The sequence below is a fragment of the Leguminivora glycinivorella genome, chromosome 26 (assembly GCF_023078275.1).
Source record: "Leguminivora glycinivorella isolate SPB_JAAS2020 chromosome 26, LegGlyc_1.1, whole genome shotgun sequence".
NCBI lineage: Eukaryota > Metazoa > Arthropoda > Insecta > Lepidoptera > Tortricidae > Leguminivora > Leguminivora glycinivorella.
The window spans coordinates 4,227,564-4,246,338 of NC_062996.1; the positions used below are offsets into that span (position 1 = coordinate 4,227,564).

At 37.9% G+C, this 18,775-nt stretch overlaps 1 protein-coding gene across 1 annotated transcript in view; it reads left to right on the forward strand.

The window, feature by feature from the left end:
- The first annotated feature begins 419 nt into the window (after nt 1-419).
- The window catches only part of LOC125240103 (ATP-citrate synthase), a 62,251-nt gene continuing 43,895 nt past the window's right edge, over nt 420-18,775 (forward strand). The window contains 2 exon segments of the mRNA XM_048147949.1: nt 420-571; nt 18,258-18,376. Of these exon segments, the coding sequence (XP_048003906.1) occupies nt 18,327-18,376 (50 nt within the window). The 5' untranslated portion in view covers nt 420-571; nt 18,258-18,326.

Consider the following 18,775-nt stretch of genomic DNA (forward strand, 5'->3'; position numbering starts at 1 on the left):
GCGGCATTTTATATGGACGATTCCGCCATTTTCGAATTTAACGCGAGCGAAGCCGCAGGCAAAAGCTAGTATATGTAATAGATTTATTTTTTTCTTTAAAGCGTACTGTAAACGTCGTCTTGACAACAGCAACAGCCGCTCTATTGGCACAATTCCTCGCATTGTGCGTGCAACCTGCCCCATTCACGACCACTTAGGTACGTCGGCTAGCGCGTCCAAAGTTCACCTTTTACAACCTCTAACTCTAACCACCAAAGGTTATCAACGATACTCGGTGCAATTTTCTTCAAATTATCGTACGTTATCAATAGCATGATTCTCACTCTACAACCGAATAGCCGAAACTCGGGTTTGATAACGGTACAGCGTATAAAGCGCTTGAAGATTCTGTAGTTATATCAGAATAACGTTAGTTTTGCGTGATTTATAGCGGTTCTAAGTTGGAAAGTTGTACGCGTCGGTTGCGTGTGCGCGCGTCAGTGGAACAAGTGTCAGTTGCCGCTGGACCGTCGAAGCGTTAACACGCGTCGCTCGCGAGTGATTTGTGACTGTCGTGCCACGACGATAGGAAGTGAGTGCTGTTGTTTAGTTTATTTTTTTATTTGTATGTTAATTTATGTAAGTGATGCGCAGCGAAAGGCTACTTGTGTTAGACTTTGTTGGACGTTTCGATGATGTTGGGAAATTTAGAATGTTAACTGTGATTTTTGACTATTGCTTACTGGTTTTTACCGGTGCCTGTCACTTTCGAATTATTAATAAACGCAAAATCGATGTTCGATAACCGGTTGAATGAAACAACAAGTCAGTGTTACTTGAAAAATACATAATAATTGATTGCTACAAAATACCTACGGTGTTTCATTCATATTGTAATTTAAGTCCGGTGAACGAGGAAGTTGATTATAATCACACCACACTAGCTTTTGCCCGTGGCTTCGCTCGCATTAAATTCGAAAATTGCGGAATGCTCCATAAGTCCATACAAACTTCCACACTTCATTTCAGTGAAGTGGGGAGTTAGAAAGAGACAAAAAGTAGCCTACGAGTGTGTGTATGTCCATTCAAGTATCTCCACTGAAAAAATCACGTCAATTCGCTCCGTTTTGCCGTGAAAGACGGACAAACAAACAGGCACACACACTTTCCCATTTCTAATATTAGTATGGATTTATTTACCTGTCTTCAATTCAATACTATAATATGTAGTTAGAAGTTCATATGTTGACCTTATTCCAAGTTTACGGTATACGGGATATAAAATTACATATATATTTCGGTCAATTTAATTACAAAACATATAAGTGTGTCAAAGGTCATGTGAATACATTTCTAGTTGACAAAGTAAACAATGAATGAAGTGATTGCTACATGTGGATTTAATTTTTCTGGCCCCTACTTTTTTAATATAGAAAACTTGGTGGTTATTCATTGTAAAATCTATAAAGGTTATTTTTCTGATATAAAAAAAAAGATTTTTTTATTCAAATTTTAAAATAAAAACAATAACGACAAAAATATGTGTATAAAGCTTTGACTGCTATTTTAAACTGAAAGTAGTATTTTTTATGAATTTTAATTTTATTTTACAAAAAAAAACGTATCGTACAAACGCAATTTAATGCCAAAAGGTAAGACCATATATGATATTTATTAAGACGCTACCGGAGCGAAAATGCTAAAATAGAAAGGAGCCTCCATTTCAATTTGGGAATTTTAGTTAAATATAGTAGTGTTATTAACTAATTTATCGAAAAAAAATTGTCCATTCAGAACAACTCAGTTAAAAATTATTGCGAATTTTATTAATCTTTAGAATCTAGGTTCCGCTCTAGACTGTTTCCTTCTTCAAAACATAATCAATCGTAACAAAATTTGAGAATCTGAATAACAATGAAATAATCTGTGTCGGACCGTTTAGTTTTTTTGGCTAATTGTTAACAATTTTGAATACCACACCTTTTTTGAGCCATAATCAATAGGGCCGTTTTTATAATAGAAGTTTTTGATGGGCTCTAGCGTCTTTAAAAATAAGAATATCAAAAAAAATTAAAACGGTCCGACATAGATAAAAATAATAATAATCTGTGTTGAAAAAATCGTTGCTCTATCTTCAAAAACCAGGGAGGAAATAGTCGAGAGCGTTTGTATGGAGAATTGACCCTCCTGTATCGTCTTAAACACTTTCAGTCTGTGCTATAAAAATCGCTCCCAACTGAACTTGCTCTGTCTCTAGCACAGTCAATAATTAAATTTTATGCCAAAATTGTTATTTTCGCCAAAAACACCATTGGTCTCATATTAGAAATGTGTAGGTATCTAAAAGAGTATTGGCTCGAACACGACCATTTGTCGCTTACATTAGATATTTAAATATACGGCTTTGACGTCTGCAGACCGGTTATTAACCAAACAACGCGCAGGCAAATACATCTACACATCTCATCGATTCGGAGGCCTTATGAATTATTGTTTAAGTTCAAAGGACAATAATCCTTCCCGGCGTCTACCAAGTGTCCCTAAAACCATAAATTAAGACGTTACAGGAGCGAAAATGCTAAAATGGAAGCCCTCCTTGAAATTTGGGAATTTTAGTTAAATATACTAGTGTTATTAACTAGATTTATCGAAAAAAAATTGTCCATTCACAACAACTCGGTTAATAGATATTACGAAAAAATCTTTAAAATCAAGGTTCCGCTCTCGACTGTTTCCTCCTTCAAAACTCAATGAATCGTAACGAAACCTGAATAACAATGACATTATCTGTGTCGGACCGTTTAGTTTTTTTGGCTAATTGTTACCAATTTTGAATAACAGAACTTTTTTGCGCCATAATCATTAAGGCCGTTTTTGGAAATTTTTGATTGGCTCTAGCGTCTTTAAAAATAAGAATATAAAAAAAATCAAAACGGTCCGACACAGATAAAAATAATAATAATCTGCGTTGAAAAAATTATTGCTCTATCTTCAAAAACCAGGCAGGAAATAGTCGAGAGCGTTTGTATGGAATGGAGAATTGACCCCTCCTGTATCGTCTTAAATATAAGATTATGCGACTGCCTAAAGACGTGCAAAAAGTAGATGGCGCCACTAAAAATGCCTTGTTGCCATCGATTACTTGTAGACGGCGTTAAGTGTCACTTTCGAGCCATACATCTATGTCGAAAGTCACACTTAACGCCATCTACAGGTAAGTATAATCGATGGCAACAAGGCATTTTAGTGGCGCCATCTACTTTCTCTCGAAAATCTTTTCGCACTACATCTGTAATTTATAAAACGTAAAGAAAAGAAAAGAAAAAAGTGCCAATATCTCGAAAACCATAACAATTTCATTGTAGTTTTATCTGTAAATAGAATTTGGTTCTTATGGCAGATGAATGACTTAAAAACCCTTCAGACTGTATAACATATTATTCGTAGGTAATAATATTATTTAGCAAATCGAGTTATTCGAGGTCATATACCGCAAGGCGAGAGGCGTTTAAAAAAAGTAAATCCTAAAAACACAATTCTAGACCCAGAATTTAAACGTAAAATTGGGGCGTATAAATAAAAAATAGGATTTGGGGTCAAAAGATTTTTATCAATATTATAGAGTTGACTACTTTGACTAGTCGCTGACAGTTATGACATCTGAATGACATGACTTTGACAGGGTGTATAAAGGACGTATTTTAAATTATGTAGAAAGTGAAGATATTTTGAACAATGGAAAATTTTACATGATTCGTTTTGATTTAATTAAACAATACAGAAAATAACGAAAAGTTTCATAATTTTACATATATTAAAATAAAGTTTTGTTGTTTTGAGGCACTGGTCCCACCGCGAGCTAGTAAGCTATGAGCTATCGGCTATAAAAGCGAACAAAAGATAAGCATTCCCGTGCAAATAAAAGAGACACGGCGATTTTGATAGCTCACCGCTGGGCGAGTAACTATAAACATCGCCGTGTCTCTTTTATTTACACGGGAGTGCTTATCTTTTGTTCGTTTCTATAGCCGAAAGCTCATACTAGCTCGCGGTGGGACCAGTGCCTAAGACCTGTGGAAATTGTATTGTGTAATTGTTTTTAACAATTCATACAATACATATTTAAGAGATAATATTGGTGATGACATTCTTATCAAATAAACATAATAAGTACGATCTGATTCACAAACATATCTACAATCCAACATGCCAAAATAGTAGATTACATTTGACGACCGGTCTGGCCTAGCGGGTAGTGACCCTGCCTGCTAAGCCGCGGTCCCGGGTTCGATCCCGGTAAGGGTATTTATTTGTGTGATAAACACAGATATTTGTTCCTGAGTCATGGGTGTTTTATATGTATATAAGTATTTGTATATTATATATATCGTTGTCTGAGTACCCACAACACAAGCCTTCTTGAGCTTACCGTGGAGTCAATCTGTGTAAGAATGTTGATATTTTTTTTTTTATATCCCTAGGTCAGTAAAGTAAGAAATGTCTCAGATCACATGTATAATGTGGGCCGAGGCGGAGTCGAAGTCAACAAACATGTGATCTGATGCTTCTTTATTTACTGGCCAAGGTGTGTATACTATTTTTTTGTTCGACAAAAACAGGAAGCGGTATAACTTCGTTTAGCGCAGTGGCCAGAAATTTAACAAGTCTACTAACCTACTCCCTTATACCACAGTATAATAAAGAGTACTAACGTACAGTATGGCCACTCCCGCTCCCCGCTGAAAGTGTCGCCCACCCCCTCTCGGTTACCTCACAGTTACCGCCTGTCAAAAACGCGAACAGTCGACCTGTCATGTTTCACTCATACAAGCATGGTACGTGTTCACCTACACGAGCTTAGACTGTGTGCTAGGAACGCGCCTCTTTCATATATTTGATCGCCAGTGTCCGATGTGTACTTATACACTATAGAGCTAAGAATATTCTAGATATCCTTAATGTTTTCTCCAATTCAACTTTATTCAATAATTGTCTTATTCCTCCTAATGAGATTCATGAAACTGATTTCCAATAATTAAATAACATCATTATTAATGTAATGATTATCATGATAAATTAACATCAATTAGGGCCAATTGCATCAACCACATTTGACAGACACATCATCGTCACGCAGCAGACGTCTATTAAACTTCCCATATAATAAAAGTTAACGAACGCTTTAACGGTGACAGACGGTTTATTGCAACCGACCCTTAGAACTAGTACATTAAGTAACTACTAACTACAATAACACGTAACATTACTTGTCGACTCAAAAATGTACAGGAAATATCAGTGTCATGTCATGTGTCAAGTTAGTAAAATAGGCGCCTGGTTGTTCCCATTCACATAATTTAAGCCTATACACGGTGTAATGCAAGGAACTCGAAATATTTAAACGTCAGTGTATTCCTGGTCAAATTTAAGGCGCCTACTGAGTAGCTTCACCGAACGATAATGGCCGATCTGTTATTGTCACTTTCTAGTTCTACTGCTAACTGACAGGCAGTGGCAATGCTCCCACTAAAATGTCATATAAACTTTATTGAAATGATGTTAACTTTCATAGTTTACAGACACTAATTTACAGAGTTAAACAAAAAAAATCTTATATTTATCTATCTATACCTTATTGGGCATAAAATAATAAGTACAAGTGGTAGACTTAATGCTTAAAGGCATTCTCTACCTGTCAACCACTCAGTCAAGAAAATCATTTGTTAGGTTATGACAGAACGGAGTGACGTCTAAAATTCTAAATATCTAAATGACCCTTAGTTGTCAACAGGTTACAAGTTACACTAGTAAACAAGATCTAGGTTTTACAAAAAAGTCATATTTAGTGCCAGTTTTCAATTCATTTACTAATAACATTTACATATTACTAGACTACACTATTATTTTTATTTAGAATTTATTACGTAATTTTTGACGATCATGATGAGAAGATAAACATAATTTTGACATGTAGCAAATTTATAGTGTAATTTTTATCATGAAATAAAGAAATCTAATCTAATCATACTTCTTGTGTACAAATATATGTATGAAAAAATGCCTGGTAATATTTTCGGGGTTCTCAGGTTACACCATGTATAAGCTTGTGCATTGTGAAGTGTGTCTACAACAATTTCATTGTTCTGTCTTCTGACCTTGCCTACAAGCTTCATACCAGAGGGCAAGAAGCTAATTGCCTCTACATTCACGAGAAAAACTATAATAACTATAATGAGAAAAAGAAACAAATATTTTATCAAGACATAGGACTTCCGTCATTTTATCCGATCTCCGTCATCCGATATTTTCCACACAGAATTAGATTTAGATAAAAGAAACAAGTTCATCTATTTATATGTCAGATTTTGTCTGAAGTTACTTGCCTGTGAGTGTTCATAATATTTTGGCCCTTTGTTCAATTAATTTTTATACTCGTAATATATTAACGCAACGAGGCATGTTTAATGTTTTTGTTGACTTCAACTTACAAAAATTGACGCCCGAAAGCTGCAAGCTGCGATTAAAGACGGACAACTCAGTGGATTGTACTGAGTTCATTTGACACGCTAAGTAGAATTTGTTGATATATGATATATATGACGTCTGTGTCTGCGACCCTCTCCCAGTGTTGGTGGTCAATATAAAAGGCAATCATGTCCCTCTTTACGGCTATACGGACCAAATTCTCACGGGTTTGGATCGGATTCGGATCGGAAGATTCAGAAGTAGTACGAAACCGCTCACATTCAATCCGGATCTCTTTGTTGACATAATTATTGAAAGTTATTAGAGTTAGTCATCTAAATCAGATTACAATTAAAAAATACATTCTGACTATGGAAAATGTTGCCTAATCCATTCATGAGTTCTGTCCATCTATACAATGTATGGTATGTATAATAGAGGCATGGTTGTCTCACTTTTCTTGGTCTACAAAAAAAATACCGAGGTGGTTTAAAAATAAAATATCACAGTCTGTGATATTTGCAAAGATATTTACACGGATACCGTAACACCGTACCATTTTATGATTTTAGTAACAGGCGAACTTTTTTCAAAGTATGTATTTAATTTACTTACTTAGTGATAAATGATAATCATGTGCAATCAACGTTTATTAATATGTAAGTAGATATTTTATAGGGATTCTAGATGGAATGGACATGGGCCTCGTTGCATTTGAAACATGTGGATTCTTTTGTCATAGAAAACTACTTACATTCTTTGATCTTTATTACAACGGCGATATGTAGATTACACATAGCCTTGACTTCTACGGTACTTAGGAAACATTATTCTATTCCAACTTCGTTTACGATACGTCACATTGTTGACGTTTGTTTTGAGGATTCATTTGTCCTCTTTTTTAAAACTATACATATGTATGTATACAACCTGTTTTTATTGAATTCCGTTAACTTTAAGGGAAGGTTCTTTAGATCAAATACAATTAATTACTCTAAGAAACTAGCGCCTTAACTCTTACGGTTATCGAGTTATTAACAAAATAAAGATAATTACTGAACACGTGTGTGACAACCGTTACCAACACAGACGGGGAGTTACAGAAAATGCGTTCTCCCAAGGGAGTAATGATATTTCAGGTACCGTACAGTCAACCAATTAGAATCCTAGTCCACTCTAGAACTCTGTCGTATCGTGCTGTGTGTCGTGCTTTATTTGCTATAGCAGTCACTTTGACTTTTACCACAGAATATATAATAGCTTTTACTGCATTAGGGTTCTACACCCTGTTTTTATTGAATTCCGTTAACTTTAAGGGAAGGTTCTTTAGATCGAATACAATTAATTTCCCTAAGAAACAAGCATCTTAACTTTTACGGTTATCGAGTATTTACAAAAATTTAGATAATTACTGAACACGTGTGTGACAGCCTTTCTTTACCAATTCCTAGTGTTATTTGTTTTACATGTGCTGTCAATCACTTGACACTAACTTGAATGTAATTCTTAAGGATCTCTCACACTAATAAATTCATTTATTATCTATGAAAACGATGAAAAAATTTTTTTGAAAAAACATGGTGTATAGGTTAGGATTCAGATTACTCTCGTTTGCAATATCCCCCTCCCTTACGGAATTCACGTTGTACCTACTTCAAGCGATTCTTAATTTAATGTTTTTAGTTCAAATTGAGTATATTTCATTTACAATCCATTTCCTCATGAGGAAATAACGGCTTATTCCAATAATCCGCTTTGTTATAAAAATGATCGTAGAAAAAGTAATGGAATCCGGCCATTGAATAATACATTAACATAACAATGAGATTTGTGTTACCATTTGAATATAGAATTACGCAATAGTATTCGGTGTAGTGACTTAACGATAGTTGCAAGAAGTCCAAAAGACTCATGACTGATAACAAAAGGAGTGGAATTCCTTGCCGGCGGCTATTCTTCCGCTCATATAATCTGGCAACCTTCAAATCTAGGGTAAACAGGCCCAGTAGTAACGCCGCGAAAGGCAGTCTGGCTCTGTCGCGCCAATACGCAAGAGCGATAGTGATAGATATCTACGAGTGTTTCGCTTCGTGAGCGTTTCGTGAGCCTTTGTGCCATTCGGCTGCGTACCCAGGCATCTTCTGGGCGAGCTCACTCCATCGTAGGCCGCGTCTTTGCCTCTGGCTAGTCTGTGGTCAAGAGTAAACCCATTTATAAATAAAAATAATATTAAAAAGTCCAAAGAAAAAAATCTCGTTTCATACGATAAGATGCAAACGCGTGAGATTGGATTATTTGACACAGATTGTACGCGTGGCCAGCGTACATCTGTGTCGCTCACATCTAGTCTATGGGCTACTATGAAAGTGCGCACACCTGCCTGTCTGTGCACACCCTTTTAGTCACATGACTACTATGCTATGTGAACCAATGAACCAGGATTAGTGGATATCATCATGTCTTAGTAGCCCAGAGTCTTCTAAGTAACCTAACCTGGGGGATAAAACTGGGATATCACGGCGGGGGTAAAGTTTATTGGGGGAGGGGTAAAATCATGATCCCAGTGTGCGTAGCCGAATGTACAAACGCTCACGAAACGCTCACGATAATATCTCTTTCGTAGCTATCTATCTTTATCGCTCTTGCGTATTGGCGCGACAGAGCCAGATTAAATTACTGCGGCGTTTCGGTGGCGTTTCGCGTCGCAAATATGCCACTGGGTACACCCCCAGAAGTATATCACCCTTCGATTCAAGTTTATATATTCGATTCGCGAAGCGGCACTACGTGTACGGTAGTCAAATGAAATTTGTCACGGCGTTAGGTACGAGGTAGGCTACGAGCGACCTGCGACCCCACTTGACGTCACGGCTGTATACATTACGCGCAAGGTGCAGAGAAATCACGTACGAAATTAGTGATTATCTGCGTAGATATGGGTATAATCTTTATACTATAAGGTATAGTGGGACAATTACGACTGTGGGACCAATTTCAACTACTCGATTTCGATTTTCGGTTTTCGATTTTGTTATTTTTCGCTATCGAAGTGTGACACCGATTTAAGGTAATTTTGCCACATAAGCCAAACTAGTAATTAGCAGAAAACAATTAAGAGGGCTTTCATGTGTACCGTGTGTGGTATCAAATTAAAGGGATTTGCGCGTAGTTTATAAATATATAACATATTATAGGACTTTTTCTACTTGATCTAAAAAAAATTGAGAAAATGTCCAGAAGTGGTAATAATTATGACGGTGAAGACTCGTTTTCAAAAAATTGCCAAAAATATATAATACAAAATGTATAATCACTAAGACGTAGGAGCAATTTAAGTAAACCTTTCAGATTAATTTAGTACAAAAATAACTTCCGATGTGATGTAGATTTTCAAAGAAACTGTCACTTAATTTTAGGTAATTTCTGAAAAAAATTGAATTCGTCTTAGTCTCATTTACTCTTTTTCAAAACCTTATAATAAAAATGTAGTCTGAGAAGATTGTAGTACAGGATATACGTATTATAAATTTACCAGTTTCAGTATTCAAAATTGTCCTTTACAAATAAGATCGACTAATTCAGCGTTATACGCGGGTTTTCCTAAACGTGCATCAGATAAAAATTCATAATTAATTTAGTGAGTTAGTTTTCAAAAATCCAGTCTCAGCCAGATAAGAATCAAGATAACAATATGTTTTAATTGAAACTTGAATTAAATATATCTATTTGACAACGGAAAGTATATACTATACTCACCGACTAAAACTATCAATTTTACACTATTTTGACGTTTTTCTTGAAAGCACCCTTAATATATTCCCCGTAAGTATATAGTCAACCATAAATTAGAGCATTACGTTAGTGACTCTCTCTTTCTCTCCCTAAAAGTGTGACATAATTAATGGATATGATGACTTTATTATGAACTAGCTTTTTTCCTCGGCTTCGCTCGCGTAAATTCGAAAATTGAGGAATGCTCTATACAAACTTGCACCCCTCATTTTAGGGAAGTGGGGGGTTATAGAGAGACAAAAAGTAGCCTATGTCTATGTCACTCTTCATCCCTTCAATTATTTCTTAGCAAAAAAAATGGCCTACGGGCCGAACCAGGTAATATGCAGATATTTAAGTAATGTCGATACAAACTCCACATTATACCAAAGTTTCATCCTTGAGAAAATGAGGAAGGTCTGGCGATTCTGTTAGTAGAATTTAAATCGCTAGTAGTGGAGATATTATTGAACGAATTTCAGGAAATCGAATGGCCGAGATTCAAAAATCGGCCCACACTGGTCTAACATCCCCAACGTTTAACGCTTAATTTTCTGAACCAATACCTTCTTTTCTGTATGTGTTCGAATAACCACGTTTGTGTAGGGCCTTAGGAGCGTGTCACATATTTTCGGCCTTCGAACTCGTATAACATGTTATTTCTGGTGACTGTATATCAGCAGCGGCTGATACATACAAGCCGATTCCCACAGGTTTGCCTAAAATTGATTACTTGTAGGTTTCTTTTATGTTGCCTAGCAGAAATTTTCACCAGCCGCCACTGCTGTATATGGTAATTATTATTTCTTACTATCAATAACTTTATATGCTATGTATATACATCTGCGTAAACATACACATATTGGTTCATATGCTTAAAACGATTGTGTCTTACTTACTTGTTTGCACAGTTCGGCTGTTGCAGAAGGCCAAATAATTAACACTTACTGTCGAAAACATGTATGACTTGCAGATACCTGATATCTTGTTTTATTAATGGAATCGGTAAACTATTCAACGATTGTACCCATAAGATGTTTAAAGTCCACTTTAGTTGTATGGTCTACGTCATCGCATCGTCATATTTGCGGAAGCAACGTCAACTTCTGAGTTCTGACAACTGTTCTTTTTGATTTTTAAGCAATCTATTATATTTTTAATTTAAATTTAGCCGAGTCGATAGACTTATCTAAGGGCATTTTCAGATTTTGGGTCCCCCCAATTAGCGTAAGTTGTTAACAAAAATGAACTCGCTGTCAGTTTTGTGACGACAATTAAGCATAAAATCTGTCTAAAAGTTAACTTTTTTCACATTCTGAATGTAGGTCGCTTAAAGTTTATGTAATTAACACAAAAACAATATTTTTATTGAAATTCCATACTTAATTATCGTCACAAAACTTACGCTAATTGGGGGGTCCCAAATTCTGAAAATGCCCCTAAGCACCTCATAGATCCTTCTGGTGACCAGAGAGCTGGCTAATATTTCACTCAGCGGATCAGCATTGCTATCCAGCTGGGCATTGCGGCCAGCCTTCTGGGCACCTTGCCTAACGATTTATTATTTAAATTATGTTATTCAGTAAAATCCTTTTTTTTTAAACTTCCTGAGATTCTTCCCAATTTTTCCATCACGGAGCAATATAGTTCCTGATCTTTAGGAGGCGTATGCTGAGTTAAAGTTAACTCAAATAATGTCATCATAGTCAACAATATTAAAAACATAGTTTTCTTTGTATTGATATTCCTTTTTACAATATTTTGTTCAGGCTTTATATCAATCCTTAGCTATTCTTTCTCTTTTATAAATTTGGTAATCCTTCTTGAGCTTACCGTGAGAATATCCTAAAATTTATTTATACAATCAATGAATTTTGCATAAAACTGAACATTAGATAGAGAATTCGCTAAACTATTTCGCCCGTGAACTTTTCCATCAATTAGAAAATCGCAATTATAAAGTCATCAACAACCAGTCCATTCCGTTACGAGAGTGGATCGAGGACTCAAGCTATATCGCCGACCATACACGTTAGCCTCATTTTCCTCCATGGATATTTAACATTATTGAACATCGAACCCACAGCTAATGCCTCTGATGTACACATGTAGCGGCGAGGGTGCTGGGTGTCCTTTATTTTGCAAATGGACAAAAATAAAAATTACATCAATTAAAATTGTATTATAATAAGTATAAGAGTACCTATGGTCAGAATCATAGCTGGGCATTAACTCGTTAATCCGTTAATCGTTAATTAACGAAGTTAACATTTCGATTAACGGATTAACAAGTTAACTTTAAAAATGTTAACGGATTCGTTAACTTCCGTTAAATTTCATCGAGTCCGTTAATCGTTAATCCAGCACCCCAATGCGCCGCGAAAACCACGTTCTTACTGCAGCTGTAAAAGCCCATAGCACGGCAAAACCTAGGTTTTATCGGTAAAAGCAGATCCGTCGGTTATGAACAGTCTAAAGACCAATTGGCGACTTTGGATCACTTACCTATTCGAGACCTCCTAAATCTTATTAGGCATGCTAGATCGATCACTAACCTGGGAATAGAGTGCAATCATCAGGCATGACAGACAAATCGCGCAACCGACGCATCGAGTTAGAGTCCGGCGCGGGCCTTAGATTACTCTACCAAGTTATCGTGGCCCACAGCATCGAGTTGTTATCTCAATCCGAAGAACCGACGCACCACAATCGCGACCGCATGAATGACCCAATAATTACCAATCCGAAGTAAAACCTAGGATTTAGCCAACCAGCGGCGGTAAAAGCCCGAAGAGACCGTATTTAATTGTTACATTTCGGTTTTTTGCCGATTGGCGTCACAGGTTTTAATAGTTTTTGGTGGATACTTAGTAAATAGAAATACATAATACCAGGGGCGGCTCACTCCGCGATTCTATCGCCGCGCTACAAGTACATGCTGGCGGCTGCAAGTTCGCGGCCTAATCAGGGGTGGCGCGCGTTTTCACGGAACTCACGTTCCCACTTTGTATTGTTATAATGCTTAGTTAAATAAACATCATGAATAAAATAGGACATCTACTATTGATTAAGTCCCACGGAAAAATTCAATAAAGCTGGTGATGTTGGGACTTCAACAAAAATATATAAATACTGTACATGTATATACCTAGAAACTACCCAAGTCTTGAATATAATAACAGTTTATCTGAGGATTAAATCGTTTTAATTCATAGGTAACCCTATCGCCGGACGCCGCGCACGTGCGGCTCGTTTCTTTGTTAGAATTTTGTAGGCATTTAAAATGCGGCATTTCGCGAACATCAAAGCAGTGGGCTATGGTCAGAATCACACGACTAACACGTTTTTATGTCCATAATGTTAGAGTTGTATTCTTTTTTTTATAAATGGGCTTACTCTTGGCCACAGACTAGGCAAAGGCAAAGACGTGTCCTACGATAGAGTGAGCTCGCCCAGAAGATAATATATGTACTTTAGTTCGCGTGTGTAGATGTAATTGAACTCTACTGTAGGAGCTAGAAGTGGCCGCATAGTAGGCGAATTCTCCTGATAGCCCTATATCCCCAATGAGGGATAACAAGAACGCATCATTATCAGAATTAGAAGTGTTTAACAGTTGTGTCTATGAAGTAAGTATGTTTTTCGTTATAAAAATAAGTAGACAATCGTAGACATAGTTAATACACCAAAATCTGCAACAACATTTTCCTTGCAAAGAGAAAAATGGGCACTAGGCACGTTTGTAGTTTGTATGGAGCGGCCGTCTCTCGTAAATAGACTCCACAGATTATACAAGTCATTCGACCCAGTTCCGTTGTCAAGATCACGGCCGCGCAGGTCGTTCATCCGACGAGGCGCGAACTCTTATTAAACGTATAACAGCATTCCAGAATAGTGTCGGGAAATGTAGCTATTATTGTTATGAGGAGAGGAAAATGGTCAATACATTTGTATGGCGCGGCCCTCTCTCGTAACTAGACACCGCAGATTATACAAGTCATTCGACCCAGTTCCGTTGTCAAGATCACGGCCGCGCAGGTCGTTCATCCGACGTGGCGCGAAATCTTACTACACGTATGAGTCGTATGACAGCATTCCGAAATAGTGTCGGTTATTTTTAGGTTTCTGGAAGAAGGAAAAATCTTATAAGATAGCCCAAGTAACACACATTTGCTGTATAACAGCTGAATAAAGATAGGGAACTATATGATAATTTTGTTGTTCGTTAATAGTACATTACGATACAAGTGCGAAAAAGAGGAAGTTCGAAATCGTAATTTAACGCCACTCGTATCGAACTTCCTTTTTTTCGCACTTGTATTGTACTATCATCTCGGAAACGCGTTGAGATGAAATTAACTGAGCGTATTACAGTTACACGTAGTTGTACAGAGCCTCTAACATCAGGCTTTTTTTGGAGACAAAAAACGGGATGTGCCAATGGTTTACTAACTATAAAAGTCATAAGTATAACGGGGAGTGCTCCGAGGAATTGTTCGGATTAATCCCTACCGCTTTTTTCCGTCATCGCCCTACGCGACAACATTTCCATCGCCATCATTTAGATGGTTGGCAGTCCTCAACTGTGCGTTTCTCCAGAAACTTCCTGCCCCGCACAGCTAATGTGCACATGCACTGTGGAATGAATTGTCGCAGCCTGCGGTATTTCCGGACCGATACGATCTTCAAATCTTCAAGAAAAGAGCGTACACCCATCTTAAAGGCCGGCAACGCACCTCCAACACCTCTGGTGTTTCGAGTGTCCATGGGCGGCGGTGATCGCTTACCATCAGGCGACCTGTCTGCTCGTTTGCCTCCTATCCCATAAAAAAAAAATATTACATGCATTTTCCGTGGCGATTGCACTGTCGCGGAATAAATCGTCAAAAACTCAGCTCAGGTTAGCTCGCGTGACGTCACCGTCCATCCGATAGTAAGCGAGTATGATCATTCGATGCCACACCACCCGCGCTGGCCAATGGCGTGACGGCGCGCGGAGCCCTATTACAAATACACAACTTGTGAGCGTGATGTAAAAGTTGTAAAACCATTGCGTTGTCATGGAAACGGAGAAAGCTAAATTTTGGTTAAGATGCGTGACGTCACTAGAGTCCCGTCCGCTACTCGCAACCTTGATAGTACGATCATTCGATGCCACACCACTCGCGCTAGCCAATGGCGGCGCGCGGAGCCCTATTACGGTGAGTGACGGGTCGGTGTAAAAGTTATAAAACTATTGCGTTGCTATGGAAACGGGGAAAGCTTTTGATGTTCGCTCTAGGCTCCGATGCGTGACGTCATCGAGTTCCGTAAGCATTTAAGCGACAGCGTTCGTGAGATGCCCCACCAATCTGAGTAAGCCATTCGCGAATCTTCTTTATTTTATTAAAGACTGATTCACGTTTTTTTGTGCGTTTCATGACGGGAAGGAAGGAAACTGTGTTGTCGTGGTAACAGGGGAAGTTCATTTTTTATACCTACCCTATAAAGATGCGTGACGTCACAGAGTTCTGTCCGTACAGAAACGCTGGAGGCTATAGTACAATCTCTACGATCATGCGATGTAGTATTGAATTGATTGAAGCCCTATTTTTATTTATTGTTTTTGGGCTTACTCTTGGTCACAGACTAGCCAAAGGCAAAGTGGCCTACGATGGAGTGAGGTCGCCCAGAAGATGCCTGTTTTGCATATATGGTGACGGAATTGTGAAAAAAAAACATGGCATTACATTGGTAACAGGGAAAGCTAAAGTTCGCTTTGGGTTTAAATGTGACGCAGCGGTCACGCACTGGAGGCTATAGTACGACCGCTAAGATCATGCGATGCCACACCGACCTGCTTGGACCAATCAAGACGCTCTCAGCCTTATTATGATTATGACCACTTCGCTTTTTGTCCCCTTCGTGACGGACATTAAGGAAACTGTTTGTTGCCTTGGAGATAGCGAAATTTAAAAAAAGAGTGTGAAGAAAATTATGTTTATATTTTTACTTTTTGAAAGTTTTCTGACCTAACGATTGGTACTGATATAATAATAGACTAAAGAAGGATGGTCTTCGAGACTAGGATTAATTATAATTAGGTACGAATTAGGAAATTAATAAAAATAGACTATTGCGTGCACATAAGTGAAATTTAATACTAATGTACCGTAATAACAAAATAGAGTAAGGTACAGCGGGGCAAATCTCGACTGGGGGGCAATTGTATGGCATGGAAAAAATGGACTAATTACATTTGGCCCCTCAGTCGCCGGCAACCTTCATATCAAGAGTGAACAGGTATCTTCAGGTAGCTCACTCCATCGTAGGCCACGTCTTTGCCTTTGGCTAGTCTGTGGCCAAGAGTAAGCTCATTTATAATAAAAAAAAGGAATTAAGTACTTTACTAGGTTCACTTTGTCGTTATTGTAGATTTTTTCTCGAGATTTTTTTAATACGCTTTTAATCCATACTAATATTATAAATGGGAAAGTGTGTGTCTGTTTGTTTGTCAGTCTTTCACGGCAAAACGGAGCTACGAATTGACGTGTTTTTTTTTAAGTGGAGATAGTTGAAGGGATTGAGAGTGACACAGGCTACTTTTTGTCTCTTTCTAACGCGAGCGAAGCCGCGGGTAAAAGCTAGTTTAATATGTACGTAACTTATATGCTTGGAAACGACGCAATGTACTAAAAATGTTAGTATGCAATTTAAATAATTGATTGTGAACGTTATAATTATCAGGAATTATCATTTGTTGATAATTGATATGCATATCAGATTGGAGCACTGAGTAGTTATTGACAGTTTATGAATCATCTTTAAAATTATAAGTAGAGATTGGATTTATGTAGCGATTTAAATATTAATATGGATATGTTTCGAATAATTTATTATGATTTTACTATACACTGATAAAAATTTATAAAAGTTGCATAAACCACTTTTGCGATGCTTTTGTGAATATTTTGTAAAATAATAATTATAATCAAAATTTATAAATAAAAAAATGTTTGCTTAAGTTTCAATATTTTAGCCCAGAAAGAAAATGGCTGAGAGAATAGAAAAAAAAATAGCAAGGTCATTTTTTAGGTCACCGGAATTTTCGAATTTCTTTGATGAAGATGCTGTATTAAAGCCCGGAAAAGGTGATAGTCGGAAGGTGCCAAATCAGGGCTATAATGTGGGTGAGGTATCGTTGTCCAACCGAGCTCCTCTAGAAATGTGTTAACTTCAGGGAGCGTTTTAGCTACCATCCACACTCATAAGACGCATGTCTTGCGGCGCGCAACGGACGTCTCCGCCACGCCGCCTGAATGTAATTCAAAAAACGTCGAGACGTCTTACGTTCTTCCTATACAAAATGTACTGAGGAGACGTTTTTTGAATTACATCCAGGCGGCGTGGCGGAGACGTCCGTTGCGCGCCGCGATACACGCGACGCCTCAGTGGGGACGGTCCCTTAGAGTGGCACGGACGGGTCCGCGCGAACGACAACATCAATTTCATACAAATTGGTCGCGCGTATCGCTCCGCGCGGACGGTCCGCGTGACACTAAAACCAACCTTACGGCCCAGCCACGACATTGGTCTAAGCGCGACAGCGGTGAGTCGTGGCTGAGCCGTTAGTCCAGTGCGGATCGCTCCGCGCGAACGATCCCCGTGACACTGAAACCAGTCTAAGGACTTTTGATGGAAATACACATACATGAATAGCTGGCATATTTATAGCTCACATCATATCATTTGTGAAGTTTCATTACAAACATTGACGACCGGTCTTTAGCTTTAGTGACCCTGCCTGATAAACGGTCCGGGTTCCGGTAAGGACTCGTCTATGTGATGGCACAGATATTTCTCCATTGAGAAAGCCTAAACTATCGCTACTGCTACCTTACAAAGAAAATGGAGGGTTTTTAGAGAATTTGACAGTTGACAGCCCACTAACCCTGAGTTAAGTGGTTGGTGCAACAGGCCTTATAGTATAAAATAACATTGATCTACTTCTTACTCGACTAAACTGTTTAATCTACCATACTAATCGATCATTTTGTCCACAGTTGTGCCCATCGGCCATATGACGGCGTAGAGCGCGCAGTAAACACACACAGACACACAAACAGGCAATCATGTCGTCCAAGGCCATATACGAAGCGACCGGCAAAGATCTCATCAACAGGTAAGACCTTACCTTACCTTTGCTCTGAGTCAAAGGTACTTGGTACTTGAGCACAGTATAATATAGAGTACTATCGTACAGTATAGTATGGCCACTCTCGCTCCCCTCTGAAAGCGCCGCCCAGTTACCGCCTGTCAAAAACGCGAACAGTCGACCTGTCATATCCCACTCATACAAGCATGGTACGCGTTTACCTACACGAGCTTAGACTGTGTGCTAGGAACGCGTCTCTTTCATATATTTGATGGCCAGTGTCCGAGGTGTGACTTGAGTCTGTGAATGTATTTGAGAGGCGTATAACAGTTCCTCCTATATTTTTATGGATATAATTAATTAAAAAAATACACATGTTTATACAGTATTTATATGACTTAATTGTTACTTTTCTTAATAAAAATA